The sequence below is a fragment of the Saprolegnia parasitica genome (assembly GCF_000151545.1).
Source record: "Saprolegnia parasitica CBS 223.65 unplaced genomic scaffold supercont2.16, whole genome shotgun sequence".
NCBI lineage: Eukaryota > Oomycota > Saprolegniomycetes > Saprolegniales > Saprolegniaceae > Saprolegnia > Saprolegnia parasitica.
The window spans coordinates 377,734-398,534 of record NW_012156410.1 but is presented as its reverse complement, the minus strand read 5'-3'; the positions used below and the strand labels follow the sequence as shown (position 1 = coordinate 398,534).

Sequence of the window (20,801 nt, the reverse complement as noted above, 5' to 3'; positions counted from 1 at the left end):
TGCCAAGGAAACTTATGCGCCACGTCCACGCCTTTTCGCCATTGGGTTGCAGACGGCGCACCGAGACAGCACCGAGCGTTGCAAGCGCCGCCAGCGCTGTCTGCACTTGGCTCGCACTGGCTGTGATCGCCAAAGGCTCCGTGTACTGACCGCGAAAGCCGAGACGGAAGGTACCGAGCACAAACGGACTTTGTGTGGCCGAGACGACCACGTTCTGCACCTCGCACGGCACGCCCTTGACGAGCTCGGTGACCTGAAGAGACGAACTCGAGCCGTAGACGTTGGAGACGACGCTCAATGGTGCCAAGTCTCCGACATCGGAAAATGTGATGCTCCAGACGTAGCCTGTGGCGGTGCTAACGGTCACAGCAGAGCGCGTCACCGTCACGGCTTGAAGCTTCGAGATGCTGCGAAAAGCAACTTGGACATCCGAGGCATTGGCCGTCGCCGTTAGATTGCCCGACGTTTGAGACCCGTAGCGCAGTGCCCACACACCGCGTATCAGACCTTGTGCGACCAGCGTTACGGTTTGCACCTCCCAGACGACGGCGGCGCCCGATACTTGCAGTTGCTGGATGGTTGCAATGTGCTCGTTCGTTACGCTGATCGTGTGCACACTGGGAACACCGCGCGGAACGTGGGCGGTCACTTGCACGTTTGGTGAGGCGCCCGTCATGCCAGTGCCTAGTACGTTGATGGCGTTTGCAAGAGGATTCGCAAATGTCACGCGCCAGCGAAACTCGCCGCTCACGCCCGGGCCCTGCACCGAGCAGGCCAACGCGCTCAAGGTGGATACAAGTGTCGAGCACGGAGCGTTCACCGGCACTGTCGCCCAGCCACCAGAGCTTGGCACCGTGACTTGGAACGTCCCGCCAAGGTACGCGCCCGTAGCGACGTGCTGAATCGACGCTGCGAGGCCGGTCGAGAGTGTACTCGACGTGTCGCCGTATACGCCCGTAGTGGTGCTTGTCTGTACAACGAGTGTCGCAACGTTCCCGCTCTTTGGGGAAAAGGTGATGCGCAGCATTCGCGTGGCCAGCGGCACGAGCCGTACGCTGTCCTCCGATACCATGGCGACATCAACGCCCGCCAGCGCCCCGAGCGCAAGCTCCAGAGCCGACGTTGACACGTCCCACAGCAGTGCCGGCGTCGTCGAAGCACCGAGACCGAGTTGAAATGTGCCCATGCTTTGAGGTGTGGTGCCGGCGACGGTCGTCTCGACAGTCGCAAACCCGACACTGTCATGTAGTTGCACTTGAAGGCGTTCGCCAAACTGGGCCCGCGACGTGCACGTGACGGCCCATTGAAACCGTTCGTAGACTACGCCGCTCACGTCGGCATATGTGTTGGTTTGCAGCGACACGGTCACGACGCCGAGGACACCGAGGGCATTGAGCGCCGATGCCATAGATGCCGTGCTCGCAAGAACGCTGATGTCGCGCGCAATGACTTGTCCTTGGAACGACACATCGATGGTGGCGAGAGAGCCCGAAAAGACGGCACCGTAGAGGCGAATGGTTTGAACTTCCATGACGGTGCCGGCGCGAACGCGAGCCACGACCACAGACGCACTAGCGCCGGTGAGTGCACTCGTCGACACGAGTCGCGTCAGTGGCAACGCCCCGGTGTCCGTCGTGAATGTGATAGTCCAAGCATACATGTTGAGCGCGCCAGAAGAGCGCGCGACCGAGAAACCATGTGACCCGAGCGTGGCAGCAACGAGGGTTTGCTGGACGGTCGATGCCGAGTCACTCGCGCCGACGACGACGTTGAAGCCCAAGACGTTGATCGTGAACGACCCCCCGACGGATGTCGCTCCTGTCGTCGTCACGATGTGCACCTCCGGTAGCATTGGCGTCGTCGTAAACGTGAGCACTTGAACCGTGGGTTGGTAGGCACTGCTCGTTGTGATTTCGATCACTTCCATTTGGGCGGCAGGTAACGTCGCAGCAATAGCTTGGACCTGAGGACCGTTTGCCCAGCCCGATGTTGTGACGACTTGGACTTCGTTGGTGGCGGGCGCGGCCGTGGTAGTGATCACTTGCACGGTCGGTGTCCATGGGGGGCCTTGGATCTGCACCTGCTGAATCTCGGCTTGCGTGGCGCCCGGTGGCACAACGCAGCGCAACGCCGAGTCCGACTCGATCGTCGCGGGTAGCGTTACGCCACCAATTTTGCACTGCGGCGCGCCACCGTCGACAAAGTTTGCACCCGCGAGCGTCACATTCGTAAAGCTGTTGCTTGGCCCACGGAGAGGAAACACCGAAGCTAGTTGCGGCGGGGCGTAGTAAGCAAAGGACCACACGTCATCGCCAAAATCAAGGTGGTTCGTCGACAGTGTTAGCGAGCACTTGCGCGGCCTGGCGACAGCGGGGGCTCTGCACGCCACGGTCGTCGGTCCCAGGATGGTCCCGGCAACAATAATGTCGCAAAATTTGCAGTCGATCGTGTCCAGGAAGCCAAGCCCGTCGGGTACAGTCAGCACCACGCGAGTGCTTCCAGTCGTCGGTCCAGCAGCAGGCGACAACCATGAGATCGTGGGCAATGTCGTATAGTAAAACGTCAGTGCTTCTGTGTCCCCAATACCGATGACGGCAGCATCTGCCGTCACTGCGTCGACACCAAAACCAACGGCGGTCGTGTTAAAGTCGACGGCGGGTGTGGCACAAACGAGCGCGGTCGACGAGAGAACCGACGCAAGCACATAATACGAGCCGAAAAAGCACGCCATACCTGGCGCAAAGCCTTCTCCTTGCACCGACACGGTCGTGTTGCCTCGGTGCGGCCCCGTGAGCGGCGATATACTATGAACGATGGCCGCTTGCTTGTACTCGAACGCCAATGTGGTCGGAAACACATCCGCCTCGTTGATGGCGAGACCAACTTGCACCATGGTCTCACGAGTAGCGGGCGGTACCGTACATGTGATCCTCGTTGGAGCAACCACCGACGCTGGCACCGCGACGGTGTTGAAGACGCAGCTCACGTTTGTGAGTGTATCAAAGGCCGCGCCGTGGATTTGAACCGCGCCTCCGCCTCCAAGCGACGCTTTCGCCGGTGTCATGGACGCCACGACAATATCAGGTTGGTAGTAGAACGCAATGTGGGTTGCAACCACGTCCACAGCGTTGGCCGTGATCGAGACGAGATAGTCGGTGACGTTGTCTTCATGCGCGGGTGACGTGCACCGAAGTGCTGTTGAGGACACGTAGGTTGCAGGCACGAACAAGGGGCCAAAGAAACACCCGAGCGACGGCGACGGCGCAAAGTTGGCGCCAAGAACCGTGACGACACTGCCACCAGAGCGCCACCCGCGGGTGGGTGATATGGCCGTGATACGCATCGGCGCCACGTACGTATAGACGCCCGGTGTCGCGTCCAATGGTCTCGTCACCACATTGTCTTGCGCCAGTTGGTGCGACATATCGAACTGTACGAGGCGCAGTATCGTGGGGCCCGGTGTCACTGCCGGTGGCGCCGTGCATGTTATGGTCGATGCATTGACCAGCGTCGCCGGCACGAATGTCGTGTTGTATGCGCAAAAGGCAGAATTGACGTCAGCGTCCGAGACCATCGAGCCCGTCGTCAGCGTCACAATAGTGTTGCCGTCGGTCGACCCAAAACGCGGATAGATCGACGTCCAAACAATCGGCTCCTTGTACTCGAGCATCACATTGCTGGTGGAAAAGTCGATGCCGTTCATAGAGACGTCGACTGTGTAGTTGCCACTGCGTAGGGCAGGGGCGACACACTGCACCTCGTCCGGTGCAACCACGATCGCCGGGACGTGCACGTTATGAATGCGACACACGTGCGCCGACGCATACGCAGGGTCAAAGTGGACGCCTCGCACCGTCACCAATGCCGATGACCGCAAGACCGAGGGCGACACCGACGTCACGACAACCTCGGGTGTGTAGAGAAACAGCACCGAGGACAAAGCAAAGTCGATACCGTTGTTGGAGACGGCGAGAAGCACGGGGCCTCCATTCGCGCCGTCGCGAGCCGGAACACGGACCGTGCAGGACGTTTGCGTCCACATATCGCAGCGTGAGACGCCCACGTCACCAAATCGAATTTCGGAAGCGGATGTAAACCCTGAGCCCGTCACTGCTACCATGGATTTCGCCGTCCCTGACGCCGGCGCAATACGCTGCACCGTTGGCCACACCGCGTACGAAAACGTGCCGTCAAAGTCGTCGTACACAATGGACGACCCAAGCGATGTCGTGCGCTCGACCAGAGACACGTCGACGGCCGTCATGGTTGATGACGGCGGCGTCATGCACGCTAGCGCCGACCCGTTGACGCTGGTCGCTGGAACATGTGTGGCGCCAAACACACAGTACATCGACGACGAAACTGCCAACGAAAGGTTGTGGAGGAGCGTCACAAGCGTATTGCCTTGCAGAGGGCCCGATGTTGGCGATATGGCTTGAATCGAGGTCGCCACGGGGTCCACCAAGAGCGCCATCGGGGCTGGCACAACATCGACACCGTTCGTGGTCACAGCAACGCGCACGCTGCCCGGTGCAAGACGTGGGAGCGTACATGCGATCGTAGAGGGGTCGAAGAATCGTGCGGGTAGGCGCGCCTCGCCTACGACGCACGCCAGGTCCGGGGTATCGATGAAATTGGCGCCTGTCAGCGTCAAGACAGTTCCCGCCATTTCAGGCGCATGGGCGGGTACCATGGACGTCACCGAGACATCGTCGTCGACAAAGAATGCCAACGGGAATCGAGGACGAACGTCGTCGACAACGACGTCTACCCAGACGCGATTTGTGGCGTTGAACACCGGCGTCGTACATCGGACACTGCCCGTGGATAGCTCCAAGAAGGCTGGAACACACGCACTGGAGGTAAAGCAGCACGCCATCGAAGGTGACGCGATTGGATCCACAAACCAGTTGATTCCGTGAAGTACGAGCTGCGTACCGCCTGCAATCGCCCCGTGCGTTGGCGTGACACGCAAGAGTTCTGGCACCGCCACGGACGTCAGTGACACGTGATTCGACGTAAATTCTTGCTGCATGGTGGTCAGTGCGAGCGTAATCGCGCCCAGTGCGAGAGGCGGTGTCGCACAGGTGCAGGTTGTGGGGTTGAGAACAACTGCTGTCTGCAGAACCATGTGTCCGTGGTCGTCGAACATGCAAAAGAGCGAGAGTTGGGACGTAAAGCCGATGCCGGTGATGGTAAGCGTCTTGCCACCGGTCGTCAGCACCGAAGCCGGCCGAACGGTGGTGATCGCAACATCGGGTTCGTACAGTACTGTGAGGCCACTGTCGCTGAAATCAACACCGTTGTTGCTGACATCGACCGACGTGAGTCCTGGAGCGTGCACCGGTGCCGCACACTGCAGCAACGTCATCGTGACCATGCGTGCCGGCACGATTGTGTCGCGACCAAACCGGCACACGGACGACACGCTAAAGTTGCCACCGGTCACTTCGATGAGTGTCGGTCCGAGAACCACGGCTGGCATAACGGCGCTCACGCTTGGAGGTGGGTAGTACACGAAGGTGAACCCCGTCGGTGTCGGGGGCTGATCGGCGACTTGCAACGACAACTGCACAACACTGGACGACGACGTCGACGGCGAAATACACTCGATGGTCGATGCGCTGATGATCGTTGCTTGCGTGATCGTGGAACCAAAGATGCACCTGAGACTCTCCTCAAGATTGACAAAAACACCCGACAGAACGACGGGGGTGCCACCGGTGGTCGGTCCGCTTGCCGGCGTCAACGCAGTTGCGTTGACGACCACATCGTAGTAGAACGGAAGGCTTTCTGGTACAGGAACACCCGTTGCCGCTGCGACCGACACGGATACTGCTGTCGCATACGCTGCCGTTGGGTGCGGCGCCACACACGCGAGGGTATTGCGATCGACTACCGTTGCAGAGACAACACTGTCTCCGATAATGCACTGCCACGTCATATTCGCATCAAAGCCGGTGCCCAAAACGCGAATCGAGGTTGGCGTAGAGACAAAACCATGTGATGGCTCGACAGCGGTGATGGAGGGCTGAGCCGTCACACTCAATGCAATCGCGTTTGACAAGTCGATGCCATTAGCAGACACGGCCAATGTCAGAGGCCCTGGGGCGTGGCGCGGGCTCGTGCACTCCAGCAATTGCGAGGAAAGCCAAGTCGCCGGCACGTGCATTGACCCAAAGACGCAGCTCAGAGTCGAATCTGCTTGGAAAGAATCGCCAGAGACGAGGATCGGCATACCACCCGTCTCGCTGACAGTGCGAGGCTCCACAGACGCGATCATGACCGGCGCTCGGTACACATAAGCAGCCGAATTCGATGTGAGCACCGCGTCGGTAAGAACCACGGTAGCGTGCGTTTCAACGGCCCACGCAGGTGCCACGCAGTGAGCTTCATGAGCTGATACGACCGTTGCAGCCACAAACATCGCTTGCGTCGTCGCGTCTGCAAAGCGACAAGCCGCCGACGCCGGGTGTAGTCTGTCAAAGTTGGCACCGAGAAATTGTAACAGTGTGCCGCCGAGGACACTTCCCAAACTTGGCATCACCGACGTCACGGTGACCGATGCTTGATACGCAAAGGAAGCCGCGTTCGTGCTGACGTCGATACCGTTGATGCTGACGGTAAGAGCCACGGCACCAGCTGTTTCCGCTGATGGCGTCAGACATTCAAGCGTCGACGTTCCTGTGCGCCATGCCAGGACACGGGCCGAGCCAAACGCGCAAAAGAACCGGTGGGAATCGATGTGATCCAGGTCGATGGCCGAGATTTCAACGGACACGAGGGTGTTCCCAGACAGCGATCCATATGCTGGTGTCACGGCCACGATAACGATATCTTCAATGTAGGCAAACTGCAGCGGGCGGCTCTCGACTGAAATCAAAGAGTCGTCCAATGCCACAAGAAGAGCCACGTTGACGACGCTCAGGCGTTGGTTTGGCGGCGTCGTGCACTGCACCATCGACGCGTTGACGACTGTTGCAGGTACTGCCACAGCACCAAATTGGCACAAAAGATCGATGGGCCATAGCATAGCGCCGGCTAGAGCTATCGCAACTGTGGTACCGCCAGACACGGAGCCAAAAGGCGGGTCGATGCTTGTAGGGACCACCGACTCGACATATGTAAGCAGCACGCTATTGCTAATGTCGGTGCCAGTGTTGGTCACGGCCACCGACACTTCTGGTGTGTCGTCTGTGGTCGGCACCGTGCATACCACTTGAGTCGGAGACACATAGCTGGCAGTGACAAACGAGCCTCCGATGTGACAGCCAAGGCCCGGGCCCGCCGCGAAACCCGAGCCCGTGATCATGAGCCTTGACCCGGGACGGCCAAACCTTGGGGCTACCTTTGTAACCTTGGGGACATCGACAAACTGAATCGTCGCGTTGGAGTCGACGGCGACGCCGTGCAGTTGCAGGAGCAGCCGAGCACTGCCCGCGGCGTCCGAGTTGACAGGGCACATGAGCCGTGTCGATGAATACACTGTGGCTGGTGCTGTTAGTGCCATGTCATAGCCAACCCAGAGGCACTCGAGCCCAGGCACAAAGTTGACACCGTCCATAAACACCTCGGTGGGTCGTTGTGAGGCCACGACCGATGCATCCAATTGCACCACACTGGGCGTCTCGACGTACGCAAACGTGACGGGTGCGAAAGCGAGCGACTGGTTCGCTTGCAGAATCGCAAAGAGGATGCTGCGATGGGCTCCCATCGGTGGCGCCAAACACTCGAGCTGCGTCGACGAGATCACGTTGGCCGGCACGGACGTCGGGCCAAAACGGCACACAAAGGCATCAATGACTGAAAAGTTGTCGCCCGACACAAGAACGCGCGTGCCACCGTCCTCCAAGCTCCGAAGAGGCTGCACACCCGATACCGTCGCCATCGGGCGTGCTTGGACAAACCAGGTGCGGCTTGTCGTCGCCACACTTGGGCCTGTGACTTGCAACCGATACATGCCAGGCGTGAAGACGTTGCCGTGACAATGCAGCGTTGTAGACGATTCGACAACTGCTGGCCAGTGAATTTCGGTCCCATTGAGTGAAAGTACGCACTGCAGCGCCAAACATGCTTCAAAGTTGGAGCCGGTCACGACCAACGAGGTGGGAGTACCGCCCGAGAAGATCGTGGTTGGTGTGATGCTAGTGACCGTGATCGTGGACTGGTACGTGAACGCCACACTTGTCGCTGCCATGGTGTTGGAGTCGACGTACTGCACTTGGACACGCGTTGTACGAGGTGCGGCCACGGCCGGCGTCGCGCACACAACTTGCGTCACCGAGACAACGACGGCTGGCGTCACTTGTCCAGATGTAAACGCGCACTGTAGCGACGTTGATGGCAAGAACCCCGCTCCAGTTAGCGTCAGAATCGATGCGCCCGACGTGGGCCCCGACGTCGGTGCCACGGACGTCAGCGTCGGAGGATCATGAATATGGACACGAACGCCCGCGTCATCGCTAAAGTCGACACCATTGTTGGCCGCCGTCACGTCGACGACAGTTTGCCGTGCGACGGGCGGAATGGCGCACGCAATAGCCTTGACCGAGAGAAACCGAGCCGGGGTCGGTGGTAGAGCACCGAATCGGCATCGAAGCGTCGGTACATCAAGGAACCCGACACCGTGGACGATCACGGTCGTGTCCGAGCCGACGTATACATCGGTCGGTACAACGCTTTGAAGTACTACTGGCGGGTGCACCCGTACGGCTTGCGGGACATGAACGTAGTCGTACTCGTTGCTCGACACCTCGACGGCGACAACACCAGGCGCGAGCGGTGGCGTCATGCAGATGGCCATCGAGGAATTGACAACCGTGCCCGATACAATAGTCGACGCACCAAACCGACAGACAACACCGGGCATGTCAAAGCGACCTTGTAGCACCACACGACTGCCACCGGACGAGGGCACTAGCAACGGCGTCATACGATACACAAGAGGCGGCGCATAAAATTGGAATGCGTCCGGCAGTGTCACGAGGTTCACCGTTCCACATGCCACGGTGACGCTCGTCACGATCGGCGCCGTCACGGACGGCGTTGGACACGACACCTGCGTCGGCGAAAGGAGCGTCGCCACGACCGTTTTTGTGCCAAAGCGACATTGAAGCGCGGCGCACGCTGAAAAGCTCGAGCCAAAGACAGATACGGTCGTATTGCCCGACGTCGGCCCGGCCAACGGCATGATCCCCGAGCTTGTTTGAGCTGGCAAGTACAAGAACGATGCCGTAACGAGCTCAAAATCGATGCCGTTGCGCGAGATGGCGAGTGCGACGACCCCGGGGGCGTGCGCCGGTGCAGGACACGACACACTGCGTGGCGACGACACCACTGCGACCACTGGCGCACGACTGCCAAACCGACACGTGACACCTGTCACGGTCGAAAACGCAGGTTTGATCGTCGCTATCGTAACCGTGCCACCGCCCGCTTCGGTGCTTAACTTCGGCTCGACAGCCGACACCGTGAGCGGCCAGACGTACTCGAACATTCCAAGATGAACAAAATCATCCCCGACGAAGGCTACCGCAAGCAACACGATGGTGGCATCGGCGCTGGTTGCAGACGCACACTCCAAGCACGACGCATTGATGATTGTCGCGGGCGCCGTCGCGTTGCCAACTTGACAGGTTGGCAGTCCCACGGAAAGGTCCATCGGCGACTGTGTGATGACGCGGATGCGAGTGCCACCCGTTGTCAGTCCCATTCTTGGTGCCGCCGACAGTATTGCTGGCGGGGCGTACATTGTAAGGACTGCAGCCGAGTCGGGTACGTCCAGCCCATTGTTGGACAGCGTCACGGTGACAGAACCGGCGTGTGTTGCTGGCGGCACATTGCAGTAGGCCCGCGTCGACGACAGCACCGTACTTGGTACCATCGACTGGTTAAACACACACTGCGCGCCAGGTACAAAATGACGACCCATGAGCGTGATCCTCGTCCCACCGCGCGTCAACGCCAGCGTTGGCGTCACACCGTCGATGACCACGGGTTCCATGTACTCGTAGTCTACTGGACGGATATAGTGGACGCTGTTGAAGCTGACCGAAAGCTGCACGTTGCGGGGACTCAGGACCTCGGACGAGTAACACCCGACTGCCGACGCATTGAGATACGTTCCACGTGTGGCCACGGCTCCAAATCGACACGTCATGCGCCACGCAGCATCAAGCAGTGCCGGCGCAATCGTGATGACGACAAACGTCCCGCCATCCGAGCTGCCAAACTTTGGGACCGCGGCCACAATATCGTACGCATCGTAGAAGCTCAGCGCTACGGTCGAGAGCGTGGCTCCCAGCTCCGTGTCGGCTAGTGAGAGGCTTGTTGTCGCCGTATCCACGTGACAGCGCACCTCCGTCTCGCTCAGATATTGCGTCGGGAGGTAGGTACCATCGTTGGCTTGGCAGGCATGCGCATGGGAAAAGTCCGTGCCGTAGAGGGTCACCATCGTGCTGGTGTTGGCAGGTAAAAGGTACGGCAGCGCTCGCGTGATGTGCGGTGTCGCCATGACGTCCAGAGAACGCGGTACCGACACCGAGACACCGGTGGAGATTTCGAACAGTCGCAGCACCGACGCGCCTGGAGGAAGACTAGCAAAGCTGCAGCAAAGTGCCGTAGTGTTGAGAAACACGGCAGCACGCGGGGTGCCGCCTTCAACGGCACAGCGCCACGTCGTCGCGTTCCAGAAATGAGCCCCAAGGACGGTGAGGCTACCACCCGACGATAGGACGCGCGCCGGGACCATCGTCGACGCCAATGGCGATGCACTGTAGCCAAAGTATACGACAGAAAAATCGACCGCATTGTTGGCAATCGCGACGGCTACCGTGCCAGGGGCATTTGGGGGCATCCAGCACATGATGGACGTCGACGAGAGCCACTGTGCGGGTGTTGATGGGCGGGCGCCGACGCGGCACACGGCCGAAGGCTCGAAACCCGATCCCGTGATCGTCAGAAAAAAGTTGCCCGTCTCGGGGCCGCGGCGTGGCGTGAGCGAAACCAATGTCATCGGCCGCACGTACCGAAACAGTGACGGCGTAAGCGCCACATCGACGCCATTGTCACTGATACCGAGCGGCACCGTGGGAGATAGTGCTGCCGGTGGCGCAATGCAAATGACAGTCGACGTCGACACGGCGCGGGCAGGTTCCACGAGCGATTGGCCCCAGTGACAAAAGTACGACGACGTCATATCCAAGTTGTCCACGGTGACGGCCACCCGTGTCCCGCCCGTCGTTGGACCCGTTGTAGGTGCCATCTCGACGATTTCGATCGGCTGGCTAACGGCAAACGGTAGGGCGGTCGTCGCGGCTTCGTAGCCGTTGAGGGAGACGGTAATGTTGACGTGGCTGGCGTGGGCGATCGGAGGCGTCCGACACTGCACCGTTGTCGCATTGACCACTGTTGCACGCACCGTGGCGAGGTGAGTGTCTTGCAACTGAAACCAGCAAAAGACGGACGGCAACGCTGTCGCAAGGGGAGCTGCTGCGATCACAAAGACGCTGGTTTGGCCGCGCGCCGAGCCACGGGACGGAACCAGCTGCGTGAGATCAATGGCCGGGTAAAACTCATAGTACAGCCGTGCATTGGTGCACTGCTGACCATTGAGGCACACGGCAAGGAGGACTGGCCCAGGTACATGTTGCGGCGCGACGCACTGCAACAGCGTCGATGACAGCACGTGCGCTGGCGACGTTCCGCCGGTGCCGAAATCGCACACAGCGCTCGGTAGCGCCACAAAGTTGGATCCAGACAGCGTCAGCACCGTGCCACCAAGCTCCGTGCCAAGGCCAGGCGACACGGACGTGAGTTGCGCCTCGGGGTACAACCCAAACTCGGTGGCGTCGGTTTGCACGATCCCTGTTTCGGCGATCGCGATCGTCGCAAAAACCAGCTCTCGTATCTGAACCAGTAGCCGCGGTGCCACACACTGCAGCTCGGTGGGATTCTCGTATGACGCTGGTACAGTCATTGGAGCGGTCGAGGTATCCAGCTTGAAGACACATGTATAGCGCGCCGATGCGAGGAAATGGCGCCCCGTCACGACCACCGCCGTCTGCCCGGACGACGGTCCGTACTTTGGCGCAATGGACGTGACAAGTAGTGGAGCATGGTACGTGTACGTACACAGTGGTCCGCACGACACGGCGTCGCCGCTCGTCGACGTGACCACCGTGACGGTCACCGAAGCGTTGTGCATCAAACTCAACGGTGGCGCTGTGCAGATGACGCTTGTCGCGTCGACATACGACACGGAGGCCGCCGGTGCCGTACCGAAAAAGCAAAGGAGCGCCGATGTGTTGGAGAATCCCGTGCCATACATTGTCACAGCGTTCCCGCCCGACGATGGCCCACTGGCAGGGATCATGGAGGTGACCGTTGGCTGCACCGTGAACAGAAACGGAAGCGACGCCGATGACGCGTCTAGACCGCCGTTGGAGGAGATGCGGACGGTGGTGTTGCCCGGTGCATGGGGTGGCGCCTCGCACATGATTGTGTCGCTTCGGAACCACGTAGCCGGGACCTTGATCGCGGCGTCAAAGATGCACATCAAGCGCGGCGATTGCGGCAACGCGACACCCGAGATGAAGATTGCGTAGCCGCCGAGCTCGGAGCCCTGTGTTGGGTAGAGCGCAAGCAGCGTCGGGATCGCTAGTACATCCGTTAGCCTCGAAGCGATGTGTCGTACGTACGGTCATAGGTGAACAAAACGGGTGTGGTTTCCATATCGTCGTACGCCAGGTGCACGTACGCGGTGCCTGCGGACAGGCTCGGAGGCGTCTTGCACGAGCATGTGGTTGAACTGAGGATCGTCGCTGCCGATGTGCCCGAGGCGGCGCCAGTAAATACGCATCGCACGCGGGAGGCCTCGTCGAATGCCGTTGACACCGTCAACGTCAGTGCCACGCCGCCCGAGGCAAACCCGCGCTTGGGGTCCACCGATAGAATGGCCAATGGGTCTTCAAAGGATACGAGCATGGGGGCGACGGCGTAGTCGACACCGCCGTTGAACGAACACGCCACCGATAGCGCTTCCGTTGTCGACGGCGGTGAACTGACCAGGCGTAGGGCGGTAGCGTTGATGTATTCTGTCGGTACGACCATCGATCCAAGCTTGCACACGACATTGTCCGGAAGGAAATTGGTGCCAGTGATCAAAAGAGACATGTTTCCGTCCCGCGGCACGACATGCGGGATGACCTGTGCCAGCGTGCTGCGCGGGTAGTAGGTAAACCTTTCCGCGGCGCGTGCGACAGTTTGGTTGTCGAGCGAGACACCGACGCTGACGGTCGTGCTGGGTGGAAGAAACGCCGGCGATTCGCACATGAGACCAGATCGGCTGATTCTGGCCACCGAGATGCTCTCTCCAATGTGGCAATAGTACACAAAAGAGAAATCCAAAGGAGCGATCGCAACCGCGAGCTGCGTACCACCGTCGTCGGGACCGCGGGGTGGAGAGAACGACAGCACACGCAAGAGCGGTGTTGCTGTGAGCGTAAGGCTGCGGGTAGCGACGTCAACGCCGTTGACACTCAGCGCTACTGCAGTCGACGTCTAGCAATACAAAAGTGAGGTCTTCAGTGGTCTCTTCCAGTATATTACCTGGTTGACCTGCACGGTGCATGCCAAGCGCGTCTTGCTGTAGACGACGGCAGGCACGACGGTCGTCGCATCCAGCAGGCACCACATTGAGTCACTAAAGCCAAAACCGTTGACCGAGACAACTGCTGTCGATCCAATCGTTGTCGTCTTGGGGCTCATGGACTCGAGCTGCACTGTTGCCGCGATCGTCAACGTCGTATTGGATCGTAGCCATGCAAGCCCATTGTCGTTCGACGTTGCCAGTGCCCAGACGCTTTCAACAGGCGCCGATGAAATGGACCCAAAGGTGCAGATCGCATAGGTTGCGTTAACAACGGTGGCAGCATCGGCGACAACAAGGTCGCCTTCCGGCGCTTGAAGGGCGCATGTAAAGCCAACTTCTGTAAAGTTGCCACCGACGACACCAAACTCGGCTCGGGGACTCAGCCGCTCGATCACGTGTGGCACAAGCTGTGCGACAATCGGGCTCGGAACGTACGTCAGCGAAAAGCGACCGAGGCTCTTGGTGTCTCGCTGTAGCTGCCACGTCGCGTTGGCAACAAAGTCGGCCGGTGGCGCCACGGTGAACTGAAGAAGCGTCGGCGACACGACGGTGGCAGTGTACCACGACTCACCGCCGGATGCGCACCGATACGATGCTGTCGTATCAAAGAGGCCATAAAAGTTTAGCGTCGTCGGGGCGTACACAACGGCGGTCGCAGGGTACATGTGTACACGTGGCGTGCTGGTCGTCGATGCGAACGTGAGGTTGCCAGCTCGAACAGGCACAAATGCCTGGCCGTTGAGGGCCAACGACACTGCAATCGTGTCGTTCGGACGCCCATGGGGCACAGTGCAGCTCACATACGAGAAACCCAGCATGCGGCAGTCGACGATATCGCCACTGGGTTCGAATCGGCTTTGAACCACCGACGCCGGTGGCAGTGGTGCTGCCGTAGCAAATACTACTGTTGCATCCGACGTATCGAGGGCAAGGATCGTCGGGTACATGGATGCTACGGGCACTGAGCCATCGAATGTAAAGGTTGCTGCACCAGAGTGCACCTGGATACCATCGATCTGCACCGACACATGGACTGTCTTGGCATAGACACTGACGGAGAATGTCGGCGCCGTGCACGACACGGTCGTTGCGTTGAGTAGAATCCCGGCAAAAGCGACATCGTCAAAGAGACAGCGCGGTGGCGCGAGCGGTGTAGACGGCAGCGCCGGCGTGAGCGTCACGAGCATAACGGTTCCACCGTGTCCGTGCCGTGGCGCAACCGTCGCGATCGTCGGTGGGGCATACACGTACACCATTGTCGCGTTGGAGGCATTCGAGGCACGGCCCAGAGACATGGCGAGCGACATCGCGCCAACGGTATCGGTGATGCGCAGGTCAACGTCGCAAAAGGCTCGCGTGGAGGAAACATACGTGGCAGGTGTGAGAACCGAGCCATTCCAAATACAAGTCAGCGACGCCAGAGGCTCAAAGTGCTCGCCAGTGACCGTCACACGCGTTGCCGCGGTGCCGACAGGGACGAGCACCGGGTCTACCGCTTCGATTTTCAGTGGTGGGTAAACAAATACAGTGACTGTCGTTGCGCTGCGGTCGTTACCGACAACAACCGCAAGCGACGTTGTCTGCGACCATCGAGTGGGCCCACAAGCCAGCATCGACGTGTTGAGAACCGTCGCAGGCATCAAGGTCGAGTTGGACGCGCACGACAGCAGCTGCCCCAGTCCCGACGGAAAGACGCCCGAGAGTGCAATGGAGCCATAATAGCCTTCGGTCACAAGGCTCGGCGATGCGGCCAGCAGTTGCACGGGCGCAAAATACGTGAACGATAGCGTCGCGTCCGTATCGATGCCGTTGGCGGCAACGGAGAAAGCCATGACGCCCGGTGTCGTCTGCGCCGGCGTCGTGCATTCGAGCTGCATCGGACTCTGCCAACGCGCGAGCACCGAACTTGATCCAAAGTAGCAGCGCGTCGGCGTCGTCGGGCGAAAGGGGCCACCAATGACGAGAACATTCGTCCCACCCAGTGTCGAACCCAGTGCCGGTGACAACGTAGTGGCCCCAGGAGATGTATAGTACGTGAAGAGGGCTGCGTCCGTGGTATAGCTGTCTTGTCCATTGAGAGAAATCGCGACGCCGTACGGTCCCCCCGTGGCCACGGGTGGTGCCGTGCACTGCACCATGCTGGCATAGATGCGAACGGCCGGTGTCGCTACGACAATGCCGGTGGCCGTGGCCGTAAAGCGGCACTCAAGATGCGGTGTCGAGACAAAGTGACTGCCAACGACAGACACGAGCGTGCTGCCAGACGTGGCCCCAAAGGCGGGGTAGATGCCGCTGACGCTCGGCGCCAAGTACACGAGCAGCGCTACCGCCGTACTCGAGTCAACGATGCCGTTGATACTGACGCTGAGCGGGACGTCGTCGCCGATGACTGCCAGAGCTGAAAGATCAGGCACGGTGCACTGCAGCGATGTCGCCGACACATATCGCGCAAGGCTACGGACGCGGGCACCAAACCAGCACTGGAGCGACGAGACATTTTGAAAATTCGCGCCAGAGACCGTCACCGTGTAGCCGCCAGTCACGGGACCTTCCGAAGGCAAGACCGCTGCAAGTTGTGCGTCGTCGTAGGCATCGAACCTCAGTGCATGCGCCTCGATCGGGGAGCGGGTATCCCCGATGCCGATCGATGCCATCTGCCGCACCGTTGTCGGCGGTACGATGCACTTTAGCGCCGTTGCAGACACAAAAGTCGAGACGGCGACCGCCCCGTTGACATAGCAGCGACTCGTGGGCGCAAAGTTGGCGCCGTAAAGCGTTATGTTGTTGGGCACGTCTCGACGTCCCCATCGCGGCTCCACCCAAGCAAGCGTCGGTGTCTCCACGATCTCGAGCGGTGCATCGACAAGTGTCATATCCGCGCCTTGATTGGGCGAGAGACCCAATCGCACCGTTGTACTCCGTAGCATGATGAGATTGGGGCTGTTGCACGCCACAAGCGTCGGCGTCACGACGACGGCCGGTACCACGATGGACCCGCCAAAGACGCAGCTCCACACCGACAGGTCCGCGTAGGCAGACGCGTTGGTGGCTACGAGTACTTGTGTCCCGCCGAGGCGGTCAATGCTTGTAGGAGCCACCTTCCAAATGAGAAGCGGTGGCCCATACACAAACGCCAGCGGACGGCTCGCAAAGACGGGGGCTGATGTCGGGGCCACCGTCACGCCAACGACACCCGTCGTCGACGATGGCGGCACTCGACACTGCAGCAATGCAACCGAGACCACTTGCGCGGGGCTGGACATGTTGCCAAAGAAGCACGTGTACGAAAGCGACGTCTGAAAGTTGGCACCCAGCACACTCAGTAGAGCGCCACCTTCCATGTAGCCTTGCGTGGGTGAGATCGACGCGACATCGGGCACAGACGCAATGGCTTGTGTCCACTCCAGCGACAGGCTTGTGCGAAGGGCGCCAGGACCCGTGTCGTCGACCTCGAGACGCATCAAAGTCGTCGTTGCCAACGCGCCGGTTTGGACGACTGAGATCTGCGATGCAGCCATCGACACGAGCGACGGATCGCCGAGCAAAGCGATTGTGGCCGACGTTTGGTTGGATGCGACGAGACTCGATGCGACGGGAGACGTGGGCAGCGTCACGCGCAGGTATGGGTCCGTGCTGCTGATGGTGTTGATGTGAACCGATGCAGCGATCGTGCCCATATACTCGTCTGCATCAATGTCTTCAAAGCGGTAGCCGCCGAGCTGCACCGCCAGTATCGAGCCTACGCCAAGCGTCGGTAGAATCGGACCTGGCGCCACATCGAATTGCACGGTCGTCGGAGCGCTTTGATCACCATCAACATCGGCGACATACGAGAGTGTCGCCAGACGGCTTGCAAAGACGTTGGGCGGGGGGACATAGAAGATGGAGCTTGTCGACGGAATCGTCAACGGTGCACTCGTTATGGCCACCGCCGTCGTCGTATCGAAGAGCAACCGTGTTGTCATTGGCACCATGTACAGCGTTCCTTGGGCTGGCAACGCCGTCAGCTGCGCTTGCGCCATGGGTGTGACGTGCAGCGCGACTCGCACCGGCGTGTTCATTGGCGTCGACACCGCTGCGTCGATGCGCGCGCGAGACGGCGCCAGAAACAAGCTGCCGATGGCACCCCTTTCGTACGACACGATCCGGATGTGCGCGTTCAGCCGCGGCGAGTAGCCAATCGTCTTGCTTGGTACGTCGAGGGTGCCCGTGGTGCCGTCAAAATCCCAGTACCCGACAAGTCCAGGTTCCGAGCCAGCGAGCCGCGTGTGCCCACGCAGAGCCATCGCGGTCGACCACAACTGGATCTCGTCCATCGAGCCAAGAAACGTCATCGTTGCGTGATTGACGCCGCCGCAGAGACCAAGATCGACGCGGCCGCCGGGCAACAGGAGCGGTGTCGTCAGCGGCATCGTCGCCTAACAGAAAAGGTTCAATGGCCCTAATCCAACGCCACTGATACGCACCGCAAGCTCTCCGTTGGTGTAGAAAGCCAGAGATGCACCGGAGTAGACCAACGCAAGATGGCCCCACTCGCCATTCTCGGGTAGGGCGGCAACGCCGACGGTCTTTGTGGTTTTAACATCCAGCGTCGCGCTGTTGAGAGTCACCACTTCTATCACGTACCGGTCGCTCTTCGTGTCGCGGACGAGCACCACGTGCATTGTGTCGGCCATCGCGCCACGTGGGGGCATAAAGGCGCCGAGGCACTGTCGCGGCTGAAGTGCAAAGTCGATTGAGAGCCAGAGGCCAAGTGTCGTTGCAGCGGAAAGCGCCGGGTCCGACGGGACTGGAATGGAGAGACCAATCGCGGCCAACGACGGAAACGCCAGTGCGTACCCACTGGGACCGGCCAACGGCGGTAGCGACGCGATCGACGTGGTGCGCAGATAGTCCAGCTCGCCGGTATGGAGCGCGACGTTGTACAGAAATGCGTGCTTTAAGAACCCGCGAAAGTTGGCGCCGAGTTGCGTCGTGGACGCGCCGAGTCGCATCTGCGTTGCGCTGTACACCACGTGCCCATCGACGTAGAGCAGAACGGACGCGTTGTGCTCGTTGTAAACGGCGGCGACGAACGACCATTGACCAACTGCGACCGCGAGGCCACCCGCTGTGCCCGTGGCATACGCACCCGTGGCGACGTTCCAGCCGCGCGTGTCAAAGTAGAGCGCACGCTCGTGGGTGCTGTCATCTGAATGCGTCCATAGCGTGCTACGACAAGCACGTGAGCACCCGAGGGAAAGGGCCAAAGCCACCTGGCGCGGTCCGGCGTCGAGTACTCGGGCACGTAGACCCAGGCGCCGATCGTCACCTCGCTGTGGACATGGGCGTTGATGTCGATGGCGACGTCGATGCGACTCTCGCCGTTGAAGAAGCCTGCCATGCCCACGGTGCCAGGAGGCGTTGGCCGCTCGATGAGAGTCACGTTGGTTGACGCGCTCCCGGCGCTGGCCGCGTTGGCCACGTCGGCGTTGAGCGGGAAGTGGGCGAGGAGGCGGCGCGGCCAGAGCGCAGCGAACGGCGTCCATGGCGCCTCAGCGCAGGCCGCGCTGATAAGCCACAGCAGACCCCGCAGCACGCGCATCCCGCGAGCGTCGATCTTTGAAAATGGAAAGACGCGGCGCGTCGACCAATCGCAGGCGCTGTTCCGTGCAATTTCGAACCAATCACATTGACGCAGCAAGGCGCTCGATCTTCAAGGGACGCGGCGCGCCGATGAACAAGCTCACGAGCGTCGAGTCCCAGCAGGTCATGTCCGTGCTGGGCGACATGCTCGACCGCCTTAGCTTCCTCACGTACGTGCCTGTGAAGGCCGAGAGTCGCCTTCTGAGCCAGCTCCGCGAGACGGGCTGCGCCACGGGCGTCATCGAGACCCAGTGGCAGCTCGAAGACGCGCACGCCAAAGCCGATAGCGATGACAATTGGCACAAGGTCAAGGTCGCGGCGCGCAGCCTGTGTCGGCACATGCGGGAGAACCCGGTGTTTCTCAACACGTTCTTTGGCACGCCCACCAAGGAGCCGGCCGACGACCTCCTCCAATTCATCAAGTTTCTATCCGAGCTCACGGACCTCTCGTTTGCCAAGCTCGGCAAGACCGTCGAAGAAGAGACGACGCACCAAGAGTTGATGGACACGATCTACAACCGGCGAAAGCAAGCGGAAGACGAGCTCGTGAGTCTTCGCGACAAACTCAGCGAGTTGCGCAAAGCCAAAGAAGACGAGACGTCGCACTTGGACATTCAGCTGCAAAAGCTCAAGGCCGAGCTCTCGACCATCAACAAGGTGACATGCGGATCCATACACGCGTATCGAATGACAGCGAACGTAGAATACCAACAACGAGCTCGCAATGATCCAGGCCCAAGTCAAGGAGACATTGGACAAGGCTTTTGAGAAGCAAAACATCGATATCCAAGCGCTGAACGAGCGCTACCTGCAGCTCACGCGCAAGCTCGAGGCCGACACGACCGAGCACCGCGACGTCGAGGACGGACTGCGCAAAGCCAAGTGCAAGATTGGCGTCGAAGTCGCGGCGACGATCGAAAAGTACGACGCTGAAATGACCGTGCTGGCGACCGAGATCGATACGACCCAAGCACAGTACACAAAGGAGCTCAAGGAGCTCCAGGAACTCTCCGAGCACTTTAAAAAGGCACGTCGTCGTCTCTGCACGCAACAACACCATGTGCATGCGATGATGGCTAGATTGATGAAGAGCAACGGCGCATCGATGCCGAGGAGAAGGTGCTCGAAGCGGTCCGCGCCGAAGAGCGCCGGCAAGTCCAAGTACGCTCCCATAGCGCATACCGCGACGCACGATCGATCGTGGCTAGGTCTTGCACGACGCAGCAACCAAGATTCAAAAAGTGTTTCGTGGCAACGTGGTGCGGAAGGAGCTCGCGGCCAAGAAGAAGGGCAAGAAAGGCGGCAAGGGCAAGGGCAAGGGCAAAAAGAAAAAGTAAATGTGCGCTCTATACAAACATGCGTTTGCGGCGACTTTGGTCGTCGCCAGCAAAGCACCCAAGCGCAGCTACGGGTCGTAAGACAGCTACGGGAGTGATGAGGAGCTGCCTTGGTGGGCCATGGCGCGATTCCGGCAGCGGTTCCGACGGCTCGCAATGCGGTGGTCCTTTCCAGAAAATCTTTATCG

The 20,801-nt window shown here is 60.1% G+C and overlaps 1 protein-coding gene across 1 annotated transcript; it reads left to right on the top strand.

Moving 5' to 3' along the window:
- Window positions 1–19,366: 19,366 nt before the first annotated feature.
- Window positions 19,367–20,613, top strand: SPRG_19734 (hypothetical protein; the record flags this gene model as incomplete). The annotated part of the gene is made up of 4 exons (XM_012344163.1): window positions 19,367–19,933; window positions 19,980–20,313; window positions 20,367–20,437; window positions 20,485–20,613. 4 exons carry the CDS (start codon window positions 19,367–19,369, stop codon window positions 20,611–20,613), a joined length of 1,101 nt encoding a protein of 366 aa, XP_012199553.1.
- Between the last annotated feature and the right edge of the window lie 188 nt (window positions 20,614–20,801).